Source organism: Sander lucioperca, chromosome 5 (genome assembly GCF_008315115.2).
Source record: "Sander lucioperca isolate FBNREF2018 chromosome 5, SLUC_FBN_1.2, whole genome shotgun sequence".
Classification (NCBI taxonomy): domain Eukaryota; kingdom Metazoa; phylum Chordata; class Actinopteri; order Perciformes; family Percidae; genus Sander; species Sander lucioperca.
Window position 1 is genome coordinate 7,951,399 of NC_050177.1, and position 13,774 is coordinate 7,965,172.

At 36.7% G+C, this 13,774-nt stretch overlaps 1 protein-coding gene across 1 annotated transcript; it reads left to right on the forward strand.

Annotated features, from left to right (window-relative positions):
• The first annotated feature begins 1,838 nt into the window (after positions 1-1,838).
• LOC116047574 (extracellular calcium-sensing receptor-like) lies at positions 1,839-10,524 on the forward strand. Its single transcript, XM_036001674.1, has 9 exons — positions 1,839-1,984; positions 2,242-2,536; positions 2,699-2,785; positions 3,027-3,296; positions 3,943-4,146; positions 4,247-4,516; positions 8,515-8,739; positions 8,843-8,966; positions 9,549-10,524. The coding sequence occupies exons 1-9, from the start codon at positions 1,908-1,910 to the stop codon at positions 10,460-10,462; spliced, it is 2,466 nt and encodes an 821-aa protein (XP_035857567.1). The 5' UTR covers positions 1,839-1,907; the 3' UTR covers positions 10,463-10,524.
• The last annotated feature ends 3,250 nt before the right edge of the window (positions 10,525-13,774 follow it).

Consider the following 13,774-nt stretch of genomic DNA (forward strand, 5'->3'; position numbering starts at 1 on the left):
GAACCACCTGTTGAAAGGCAACAGAATACAGGAAAGTATCTACTGTGTTCAAAATGTTCTTTTTTTCAATTGTCAAAATTGTTTTTTGATTCTTAAAGCAAAATACCTGTTCATGTGGCATAGATTAATGGGCACAATTCCATACCGTCCCAGACTGTGGACTTGCCAGCTGAGACTGGTAGCATTTGGAATTAGCTTTGTTTTTTTGTCTCATGTATTCTTGTAAACAACATGGTGGTTTTGGCTGGAGGTGGAGACAATCTCAAGTGGTTTGATGCTGTGCAGCAGAGAAGAAAATGTGTTGCTCTTACCTGCATTCAGGCAGCAATCAAAAGAATACAAGTATAATAATAATTAAATAACAGTAACAGTAAAATGAGCCAACTAATCTAAATAAGTGTGTATTCATAAATGGTTTTACTTCTAATACTAAAAGCAATAAAGACATGCTTGTATAAAAAGCATTTTTGCCTGATCACATTCCCTAGGACTTTGAAAGTTTTTCTGTTTCCACCTAACTAAACCTCAGAGAAGGAATAAACAAAAATAAAGAGTAATGTAGTTGTGTGTTTAAACAGGTTACCCATGATGGATGGGTATCCTTTCTGCAAAGTAAGACAAGCAGCTGTGGGCAGCATCAGAATCAGCTTATGTTTTAGGAAAATATTGATATTTAGTTTAGTCTGACACGTTTAGGAAAACGTTTCTATATACCTAAGACAATAATTAAAATACATCTTGTATTGAGATACAATTGTCTAAGCCAAGAAGCATGTCTCATCCATCTTGGTCTTATATTATCACCTGAAAAGCAAGTTTTTTTTTTAATCTTTACAACATCATGTAAAGAGTTTTTGCATTTTAGACAAAAAGCAAATATCATCTGCATATAATGCAATTTTGTGACTTTGTATTCCTAAATTGATACCTTTTGATGAATTGATATCATTTTGAGTTCTAGCTTCTCATTAAGTGGCTTATTTGAATGAGCAAACAGTAGTGGCCTTGGTGGGTTCCTCTTTCCATTGGGAAACTTGAAGAATACAAAAGTACCTAATAATAAAATCCTCTGATGCTAAAACTTGGTAAGCATTTGATATTTGGTATGTATTTCCATTCACTTGCAAATGTTTTTAACATAAATAGAAATGAGATTTCTTCTGAGAGGACACGTCTAGCTTGTACAGTATGATCTTTGATTCACCATTAAGCATTACAAAAGGCATTGTCAAACTCCCTCACAAACATATGGTACATACATAGTTCTATTGACAAAATAAAATTATTGGATGTGTAATACCGAGTAAATGAAAGTAAAAGTGAAAAAATAAAAGAAGAAAAATGATATTGCTCACATTAGAAAAAGGGATGAAAACAATTGACTCCTAATCAATGTTCTCTAGTTGATTAAAATCCCCAGACATTTCAGAAATGTATTTACATAATAAAAAAGAGGGGGCTTAATTTTCCAATAGAAAAACAAACGAAGTAGCCTAAACATTAAAGTAATTTAAAAATGTATAATTTGGTCCAGGACTTGCTAAAGCACTTGCTGATATGGCATAGCATCACGTTTAATAGGTTAAAATAAAATAATTAATTTGCTATGTATGTCCTGCCCACATAACCTGAACCCTGATGGGTGGTGTTAAAAGTTAAACAATGACGTAAAGCATGCAAAGGGAATATCATAGCCCTGCATATAAAATTCAGTAACCTTGTATGAAGAATAGAAACTGTGTGAGGAGAGGATGGCAGTTATGGGGGCATTTCTTGACACATATATGCTCTTGTGTGTCTACCTTATCTTGTTTTCTTTCTCTTCATCTCTTCCTTCATCTTGTAAATTACGGAGAAAGTTCCATCTTAATGAAATCCACAAGCCTGGCGATGTGGTTCTGGGTGGGATGTTTGAGGTACACTTTACCTCTGTCTTCCCTGAGCGGACATTTATCTCAGAGCCAGAACAGCCCAGCTGCGAAGGGTAAGTTTCACACACATGCAGCAGACAGCATGGGTCTGCTCAGAGTATTCATGATAATGGGGAGCGAGTAAAATCATTTTAAATGACAGTTTTAGTGATACTTTAGAAAAATAGTATCAAGATACAGCTGTGAAAAGTATAATATGACAACAGTGTAATATGTTATTAACATAGATTTAGATTTTTTTGTAAATATCTACCCAGTTCTCAGAATGACATTACTTTGTAGTATTTAATAGTGACATTTTGTTTGTTAGCTTTGATATTCTAGGGTTCAGGCATGCCATGACCATGGCCTTTGCTATTGATGAGATCAACAAGAACTCCAACCTGCTACCTAATGTGACTCTGGGATACAGTCTTTATGATAACTGTGGTGCACTTGTTGTTGGATTCAGTGGTTCATTATCACTGGCAAGTGGTCGAGAGGAGCAGTTTCTGCTTGAGGAGAATTGTTTAGGGACCCCTCCAGTCCTAGGGATTGTGGGTGATTCTGCCTCAACATATACTATTGCCATCTCCAATGTGCTAGGTTTATACAAAATGCCCATTGTAAGTTCCCTATCCTGTCATTTGTATTGTTGAATTTGTATATACTGTATTACAAATGATGTCATCTTTAAAAGTGACACATTGTTGAAATGAAAATATTTAGACTGGCTCTGACTTGCATGAGATGGGTAACTTGAGTTTATGCTGTATGTTTCTTTACAGGTAAGTTATTTTTCCACATGTTCCTGCCTGAGTGATCGGAAACGGTTTCCATCTTTCTTTAGAACAATCCCAAGTGATGCTTTCCAGGTGAAACACTATTACCAAGTTGAGAACTGCAAACTACGTCTGTTTCTGGCAATACAGCAAGCTTGTAGAAATTGTCCCACATGAAATAAACCTTTGCTTTTATCCTAATTAACTGTGCTTCAATTGGGAAAACTATATAAATATGTAATTTATGTTACACTAACTGAAGTTAGTTGGAGATGTCATTTTAATAGAATACTAGTCTGTGCACTAATCCCTTCGCAACAATATATCCACCTAGGTGCGTGCTATGATTCAGATTCTAAAACACTTTGGCTGGACTTGGGTCGGCCTTCTAGTCAGTGATGATGACTATGGACTCCATGTTGCCCGATCCTTTCAATCTGACCTGGCTCAGTCTGGTGGAGGTTGTCTGGCCTACTCAGAGGTTTTGCCTTGGGACAGTGACCCGAATGAACTCAGGAGGATTGTGCATTTGATAAAGATATCAACAGCTCGTGTAGTCATGGTGTTTGCACATGAGTTTCACATGATTCATCTAATGGAAGAGGTTAGAATTAAAATATAATTTAATGTTGAAATCCATTATGTTTTTTTTAAATGTAATATCATTAATTATTTCTATTGTTTATTTGAATCTACTGACCGAAATACTGTCAATTACCATCAAATCAAACCTATGTTTCAATCAAACACAATTATAAAACAGTAAATTGTAGTTCCATTTGGATCCTATTCAGGTCAAACTGTTTGATAATGTTACCTGTTTCCATGCCAAATAATTCATCCTGTGGAAGATTCAGCTCAACTTTTTGCTTGAAATATTGAAATATCTTTGTGAATTTCCATCAGGGGTGAAGGCGTGAAAGGACTACTCCCTAACAGTGAAAGTGAAGCTTATGAAAAAATGAAATCTAGTTTTAAACTTCAGTTATGCATTTTGAGAAAGCTCAAATCACCCATTATGCATGACAAAACAGAGCTTATTTAAATCACTTTATAGTTACTGCTACTTTTTTAACATTAATTGCAATATGCATAAAGTGGGCATCTTTCACTTACAGCTTTGTAACATCTGTGCTTATATGACAAAAAAGCCAAGACAATGGAATTGTTGTAGAAAAATCAACATTTAGTACAAAACAAACTATGTTTTCAACAAATGTGTAACCTGTTTCATATAATGCAATGCACAGGTGGCTCAGCAAAATGTGACAGGCCGACAGTGGATAGCAAGTGAAGCCTGGACAGGAAGTACTGTGCTCCACACACCCCTCCTCATGCCATACCTGAGCGGCACACTAGGAATTGCTATTCGTCGTGGAGAAATACCAGGGCTCAAAGACTTCCTCTTACAAATACATCCTGGCCAATATGACGAAAGCTATGGAAATAACATGGTATGAGTTGAATCTTATAAATTGGTCCTACATAAATAATAATAATTAATAAATAATATATTGTAATTTCTGTTAATAATAACTTTTTAATATGTTTCAGGTGACACAGTATTGGGAATACACCTTTCAGTGTAAATTTGTTCCAGCAGGTTGGGTTGAAGCTGGGGGAGCACTATGCACTGGACAGGAAGATATTGAACATGTGGAGACTGAGTTTTTAGATCTATCTAACCTCAGACCTGAGTACAACATATACAAGGCTGTGTATGCCCTGGCGTATGCCCTCGATGACATGCTGCGCTGTGTGCCAGGGAGAGGGCCTTTCAGCGGAAACAACTGTGGTACTTTGCAAAGACTGGAGCCATGGCAGGTGTGATAACAGTTTACACTCCACCTGTTTATATTTCCAAATACAGCTGCTACACCTTAAGGTACTTACTGACAACCCAGTCTCACGGCAGTTCGGGATGGCTTCACGAAAAGAAATCTCTTAGATCGTGATACCATCACGATATTGTGAAGATTTACGTGATGGGGTCATGTTTTTTAAACTAATCTATTTCTATGGGAAGCATCTTTCATGATCACAGCACGACTCTTTCTGCCAGTCTGGCTGCAGCAGAGAAGCTGGATACAGCTTTGCTATTATTGGTATTTTTAGCCCAATAACCACTGTTTTAATCAACATTTATTCACTAGATCTTATCATGGTTTATATGTATTTCTTTTAATGTTATTATTTCGGCCTATTTTGGCCAGGGAAGCTGGATTGCTTTGTTGTTTATTGATATTTTTAAAACTATAACACTACATCTATCAACATTTATTTAGATGTTATCATGGTATGCATTTCTTTATTTTAATAATATTATTTCGGTCTTATTACCGGTGAAATATTACAGTAAATAAGAAAGAACAGTAGGCTACGATATGAGCCGAGCTGGGCTCATTCAAAGCCGATATCCCACAATGCAACGCGGGCATTCATTTCAGAGAATCAGACAGCGATCAGCGGGTCTTTAACGCCAGTATTGCTTCAATGTACATATATAATCAGTGGTTTTGTCACCAGCAACAACACGTTGCTCAGTTTTGTTCCAGTAAGTTATGCACTGTAATAATGTTTAAAAAAATCAACTGAAGACTCCAGAAGTGACGTAGAAATTACCGCTCCGCGTCTGTGAAAGATTGCACGTTGCACGTTGTATGTGAGAATTTATACAATAAAACTACCAATAATGATAAAATAGTGTTTTATGCTAAGCACTTTGATTTGCCTTGTCGCAGAAAAATACTAGGCCTATATAAAAAACCTACAGTTCAGTGTTTAGAAATACAGCCTAATGGTTTGTTTGACTAATAGGCACTTGTTTTGACTTGTAAGCTACTGTTTTTTATTTATTTAGGCCTACAAAGAGAAGCATTTTTTATTTTGTTTTCCATGCATCGTTATTTAAAACACAATTTTCTAATTTTGCAGTTGATGAATGTTAATAGCAAAGACTAAAGGGAAAAAAAAACATGAGCATATTTATGTGTGGGACTTAGTTTTATTTAACATTACACTGCATTATTAGTTCTTTTAAATAAATGACTTTTTTGAAATAACAATTTATGGTAGACCTAACATATTAATAATTATATTCAGAAGATGATCCTCATATCAATCACCGTGGTTACAGCTTGTAGCCATCCTACCCTTTGTAGCCTTTACTGAGACTACCTTTCCAAAATTAAGAAGGGACTAGTTTTAGGAAGCATTTTCAGGAAAGGATAAGCAGACTGTTGCAGAGGTTTTTGTTCACAAAGTAAGACTTTTGCATATTCTGCTGAAATAGAGACCCGTGTGCAGTGGTGCCATGCCAACAATCTCATTCAACCATTTCACAAACTGAGGAAATGGTCGTGACATGGGTCAGAGGGTATCAGAGGTCGTGAATGATGAACCAATCCATCGGCTCTGCTCTTATAGGCACCTTGGTGTTCATATGGACAACACCTGGCTGGAAGGCCCGTGTTGAAAGTGTGTGTTATCATTTAGACCTGACACTCACAGTGAATCAGAGGGTTTATGTTATACAAGGCTGCATTACAGAGCATTTTAATATGTCAGCATGGCAATATCTAAAAACATCTCATTTAAAGCTTGCTTGTCAGGGGACTGTTTCTCTAGGCAAGCACAGAGAATACGGTCTGATCCATCTTTATTCTCCATGCCAAGTAGCTCTTATCCTCTGGCAGAAGAAATAGGGTACCCCAATGTAAACTAAATATTTCTAAACTATAGCCCTAATTTGGACCTACCACAATTAAAACTTTAAGGCTACAAAGGTTTTGCAATAGCTTCATGATATAGGGTTGTGTGTTGCTCTTGTCACTGTTTGTGAAAGATGAGCAATAGATTGTGGCTGTGTGATGTGCTTCAGTCTGGCTACATATCACTTTATGTTGTTTTTTTTATTGTAAGTATATGTCAGCTGTATGATAAAACAATATGTCAAGTGTTATGTGTGAAGCTTTTGACCTCAAGGCAAATATCCCTCTGGGGACAATAAAGTATCGCTTGCAACCTGGTATCCATGATATGTGAAAATTAAAACGTTGTCGTAGGACTATATCAAACACATCGTTGGAAAGGTCTCAACCTCGACAGTAACATATGTCAGTCTGAAGAGGATGCATTACTCCTTCTTTGAAATATTGACCTCTGAACCTTGAACCCAGTACATGTTTGAAGGTTTGTCATTTAGCAACAGAAGGTGCTACACACATAGGACCAGCTGTTATAGAAAGCTCTGGACCTCAGCTGTCATCTAGATATGGTCTCCAAAGTTTACCCACTGTAAGCACTGTCAAATATGGTAATAAGCTATTTTCACCTATTTAAATATTTAAATTTGATTTTTAAAATCTGATGACACCAGTGTGTTACCCATCACAAAAAACACCAGGGTGTATCCAACATTCTACACTGCCAACTTCTACTTATGAGAAATAAACCAATATATTTAAAAACTACAACTCCCATTTTAGATGTGGCCCAGAACCTGTTACAAAGCTACTGTACTTGTAGTTCTTCCGGGGTGGGTGGCTGGATTTGTTCCTGTGTTTCTGCTGTCTGCCGTGAATAGGCTTCATTCCATTTCAGATTGCTGCTGCCCGCTGGCCGACTGAACAAACAGTACATGAGACAAATACATGAAACTGTATTTTATTATTATTGTTATCTTTATTGTTTAAATCCTCAAATACAACGTTAGACAAAAATATCAATATTACGAATATTATGTATTTGTATCTTTCCTATCCGCCGAGCGGTAATTACTAAGTCACTTCCGGAGTGTTCCGCAGATTTTTTTAAACGTTATTACAGTGCATAACTTACTGGAACAAAACTGAGCAACGTGTTGTTGCTGGTGACAAAACCACTGATTATATATGTACATTGAAGCGTTACTGGCGTTAAAGATCCGCTGATCACTGTCCGATTCTCTGAAATGAATGCCTGCATTGCATTGTGGGATATCGGCTTTGAATGAGCCCAGCTCAGCTCATATTGTAGCTTACTGTTCTGTCTTATTTACTGTAATATTTCACCGGTAATAAGACCAAAATAATATTATTAAAATAAGGAAATGCATACCATGATAACATCTAAATAAATGTTGATAGATGTAGCGTTATAGTTTTAAAAACATCAATAAACAACAAAGCAATCCAGCATCCCTGGCCAAAATAGACCGAAATAATAACATTAAAAGAGATACATATAAACCATGATAAGATCTGGTGAATAAATGTTGATTAAAACAGTGGTTATTGGGCTAAAAATACCAATAATAGCAAAGCTGTATCCAGCTTCTCTGCTGCAGCCGGACTGGCAGAAAGATTCATGCTGTGATCATGAAAGATGCTTCCCATAGAAATAGATTAGTTTAAAAAACATGACCCCATCACGTAAATCTTGGTATGGTATCACGATCTAAGAGATTTCTTTTTGTGATGCCATCACAAACTGACATGAGTCTGGGTTGTTACTGAATGTGATATTGTGAGTATAGAATAATAGAATATATGAAAAAAGAGACATTATATAAATAATGACTAATGAGTTTGGTACACTGGCTATTATTGTCATTTGTTTCTTTTGCAAGTAAAATATGTATTGCTAGACATCGCAGGATAAAACACATTCCCATTTTCTATTGTGCCAGTAATGACTGACTAATGCTATTACTCCAGTAGAAAAAACAACGGCCTGATCTTCAGGTGTGTCTCAAAATTTTGATGAAAAATTATTTTGCTGCAAATTATTTGGGTATGATTCACTTTTGCACTTTTATTTTTTTTGTTTTGTTTTTTTTGCAGCTTGTACATTATTTACAAAAAGTCAACTTCACCACACCATTTGGTGATCAAGTGTCATTTGATGAGAATGGTGATGTCTTACCAATATATGATATCATGAACTGGCTGTGGCTCCCTGATGGAAGAACTAAAGTTCAGAATGTGGGTGCAGTTAAAGAGTCAGCCAATGGAGAAGAACTCACAATTGATGAAGACAATATCTTCTGGAACTTTGAATCCAAACAGGTTAATTCTGATTTTTCAGTCACCTATTTTGTGTTTTATGGGTAAGTCATTATAGCAGTGTAAAGTGGTGTAGAATAACAGATATTAGTTTTTCTGCCTACAGTCACCCCAGTCTGTTTGCAGTGAGAGCTGTCCTCCAGGTACCCGCATGGCCAGAAAGAAGGGGGAACCCGAGTGCTGTTTTGACTGCATCCCTTGTTCTGAGGGAAATATCAGCAACAAGACTGGTAGGTATTCAGTTTTAAAGGGCTCATATTATGCTTTTTGGCTTTTTCCCTTTCCTTTATTGTGTTATATATCTTTTTTGTGCATGTTATAGGTTTACAAAGTGAAAAAGCCCAAAGTCCACCCCAAAGGGACTTGCCATCTCCAACAGAAAACACTGTTCACAAACTGCTCCAAACTGCTCTATTGTAGTCCAGCCTTTACTTCTGTGACGAACGTGCCTCACTTTGTAACACACAGTATAATGCTCGCCTAGCTGCTAGCGTGGCACGCCCTCATACTCTGCTTCTGACTGGCTTGTAGTGCTGACCTAGGCACTGCGCATGTACGACTCCCAACAAAGATGGAATAGAAGTGTGATGCCTCACTCGGTAGCTAAAACAGAGAGCTCAAAACAGGGTGAAAAGAGGAGCTGCAGCAATGTGTAGTACAACAAAAATATGGTGCTTAAAAAAAAATTAAACCATGTAAAACTATTCTGATATAACCTCTAAATACAATTATGAACCTGAAAATGAGCATAATATGAGCACTTTAAATATTGTAGTTTGGAGATAAACTCAATACTTTTCCTATTTTCTTAGACTCCATGGAGTGCACCAGTTGTCCAGAGGATTTCTGGTCCAGCCCCCAGGGTGACCACTGTATTCCTAAGAAAATAGAGTTTCTCTCCTATCAAGAGCCTCTGGGTATCTGCTTGACAACCACCTCGTTGCTGGGCACATTTATCTGTGCTGTTGTCCTGGTAATATTCATCTATCATCGCAATACACCCATGGTACGCGCCAACAATTCAGAACTCAGTTTCCTAATATTAGCATCACTTAAGCTATGTTTCCTGTGTTCACTGCTATTTATCGGTCGTCCCAGGCTGTGGACATGCCAGCTGAGACATGCAGCATTTGGGATCAGCTTTGTACTTTGTGTCTCATGCATCCTGGTGAAAACCATGGTGGTTCTGGCAGTGTTCAAGGCCTCCAAGCCAGGAGGAGGAGCCAGTCTCAAGTGGTTTGGTACTGTTCAGCAGAGAGGGACAGTTCTGGTTCTTACTTCTATTCAGGCAGCAATCTGCACTGCCTGGCTTGTCTCTTCTTCACCAGTGCCTTATAAAAACACTAAATACCACAATGATAAGATAGTGTATGAATGTGTAGTCGGGTCCACAGTTGGTTTTGCAGTGCTACTGGGCTATATTGGCTTACTGGCTATTCTCAGCTTCCTGTTAGCATTTCTGGCAAGAAATCTTCCAGATAACTTCAATGAGGCCAAACTCATCACTTTCAGCATGTTGATCTTCTGTGCTGTGTGGGTTGCCTTTGTCCCTGCTTATGTCAACTCTCCAGGCAAATATGCAGATGCAGTGGAGGTATTTGCCATCTTGGCCTCCAGTTTTGGCCTCTTGGTGGCACTGTTTGGACCCAAATGTTACATAATACTGCTGAGACCAGAGAGGAACACAAAAAAAGCAATCATGGGTCGAGGCACTACCAAGTCATAAAAGTTTCAGTCACAGTAAAATGATCAATTAGTCTGAACCAGTATGTATTTGCATTCATTCAGGAGTGAGCGGCCCTTGATAAGGCCAACGTATAACAAATGAGTAAGCTTGTTTTATTGTAATGAATAAATTGAAAGGAAACTGGAAACAATAAAGAAATGTTTGTGTGAGAAAGATTATTTTCCTTTTTTGCTTCATCTTGTTCCCTAATATTTGAGAGACTTTAAAAACCTTTGTCTCATTTTCCACCTGACTAAGATTCAAAGATCAAATAAAACCACTATACATGTGATTGTTGTAGTTGTTCTAGTATGTAACCCACATAGTATTATTAAAATTTGGAGGAAGCTACTTTTCTTAAAGTAAGCGAAACAGCAGCGATCATCAACACGACCGAACAACTTGAATCATACAGTACATAATACAAATACATAAAACAATATATTTTTTATATTTTTTATTTTATTTATTATTATTTTTATTGTTTAAATCCTCACATACGTGTGACAAACATCAAAATTTTGTTATGTATATTGAAGTGATATTGGTGGTACAGAGCTGTCTGCTTGCTCCCCGATTGTCTGATATGAATGACCGCATTGGATTGTGGGATATAAATGCCCTATTACAGCATACTGTAATATTTCACTAGTAATAAGACCAACATAACAACATTAAAATAAAGAAATTAAAACCATGATACCTGAATGAATGTTGAATAATGTAGGGGTTAGAGTTTTGAAATATCAAATTCAACAAAGCAATACAGCTTATCTGCTGCAGTCCAGATTGACAGAAGAAATACATGGTGCAGGCATGAAGGATAGGCTATTTCTAATTGATATACATTGATTGAATTAAATTTTATTCATAGTATCAAATCATAACAAGAGTTATATCAAGACACTTTACAGATAGAGTAGGTCCAGACCACACTCTATAATTTACAAAGACCCATGTATTTTTAATGTATGACACATGTACTGTTTCATATTTTTATATTTAAGTGGTCAAATAAAATCAATCAATCAATCAACAATTCCAGTAATTCCCCCAAGAGCAAGCATTTAGTGCGACAGTGGCGAGGAAAACCTCCCTTTAGGCAGAAACCTTGAGTGGTGAGGAAAACTTCCTTTTAGGGAGAAACCTTGGACAGACCCAGGCTCTTGGTAGTCGTTGTCTGATGGTGCTGGTTGGGGGTAAGATAATGGAACTATAACTAGAAATAGTAGTTCATGGCACAGCAGGGCATAGCAGGGCGTAGCAGGGCACTGCAGGGTGTAGCAGGGCATAGCAGGGCGCCGAGCAGGACCACGGCAACAGCTGCAACCATGATTTAGGTGCCAGGAGAGAGGATCTCAGTGTGTCAAAGGAAGTCCCCCGGCAGTCTAAAACTATAACAGCATAACTTAGAACTGGTCCAAGGCATACCTGAGCCAGCTCTAAAAGGGTTGAAGTTTGTGCTGAGCATCACGAAAAAATTTTTTATAGGATATAACCTAAAATAATGGAGTCCAATGCAACCCTTTTCAGGGCATATTACATTTTACATTACAGTTCTTCTCTTTAGCATCCCAAATGGACATTTGTTTCTTAAAACTGTAGCAGAATGTACCTGACGGTATACTGTACATATGTGTGGCGCTGCAAAAAAGTGGCGTAAGTATATCTCTTGAAACCAAAAAAAACATCAGCGTGGCCTCCATCACCAGGTTCAAACTCCTCTGAGACATTTCAGCTGAGTTATGAGTCACTTCCTGTTTGGAAAGTTAATAAAAATGTTTTTACTCTTCATCTAAGAAGAAGACAGAAACATGTTGGCACTGATTTCTTCCTCTGATACATTTTAATGAGTTTAGGCACAGGCTTTTATCCATAAGAGACTTCTTTATGAAAGAGAAAAACAGAAATGGCAAAGGTGGTATTTGAATTCACAACCTTCAGACTGTGGAGCATTTTCTTTTCCAGTTGAGCTCTCAGGAATCTAACAAATCATCTCAATGTTTCAACTAAGGTTCAACTATACAGAGTCGCTTCATTTCTGTGAAGCAGGTTTTAGGTTATTTAATGGATAGATAAATGCATTACACTATATTAAAGGGTTTGAAATGTTATCACTTATGTCTTGGAAAGTGTTAAGGGTTTTTTCAGGTATTATCTGCATATTTAAGATATTTTAATGGATTATCTGCATGTTTAACAGTTGTTTAAGGGCCAACAAAAGGAAAAGATAAGGTTGATAAAGGTGAAGTATAAAAAAAGTCATAGTATACTATGTCGAAAAAAGTGATAGTATAGTATGTCAAAGAAATTCTGGAAGAACATGCAAACTCCACAAAAAAAGGGACTGCAAGGACTGGAAATTGAACCTGGGTCAGAGTCTGCACTGCCTGCTAGGACTGGAAATTGAACCTGGGTCAGAGTCTGCACTGCCTACTAGGACTGGAAATTGAACCTGGGTCAGAGTCTGCACTGCCTACTAACTGATGCCATTTGGAGCAGTGCAAACCACTGAGCAACCTTGCTACCAAAAGAAGTATGTTAAAAACAGTCATAGCATAATGTCTTGAAAAAAGTGATAAAAAAGTGATGAAAAAGTCATAGTATAGTATGTTGAAAAAAGTGGTGAAAAAGCCATAGTCAAAAAAAGCCACTGTACAGTTTGTCGAAAAAAGTGACAAAAAAAAGCCACGGTATAATATGTCAAAAAAAGTCATAAAAAGTCATAGTATAGCATGTCGAAAAAGATCACAATATAGTATGTCAAAAAAAGTCATAGTATATAGTATGTCGAAAAACGTCATAGTATAGTATGTTGACAAAAGTGATGAAAAGACCATAGTATAGCATTTGAAAAAATGTCATAGTATAGTATGTCGAAGAAAGCCATAGTATAGTATGTCGAAAAAAGTCATAGTACAGTATGCCGAAAAAATTATGAAAAAAGCAATAGTAGAATATGTCGAAAAAAGCAATATTATGGTATGTCGAAAAAAAGTAATAAAAAAGCCATAGTATAGTATTTGAAAAAATGTCATAGTATAGTATGTCGAAGAAAGCCATAGTACAGTATGTCCAAAAAAGTGATGAAAAAAATCATAGTGTAGAATGTTGATAAATGCCATAGTATAGTATGTCAAAAAAGTCAGAGTATAGTATGTTGAAAAAAAGTGATAAAAAAGTCAGAGTATAGTATGTTGATAAAAAGTGGTACAAAAGTCATAGTATAGTATGTCAAAAAAAGCCATAGTTTAGTATGCTGAAAAAGCCATAGTATAGTATGTCGATGAAAAGTGATAAAAAAAGTCATAG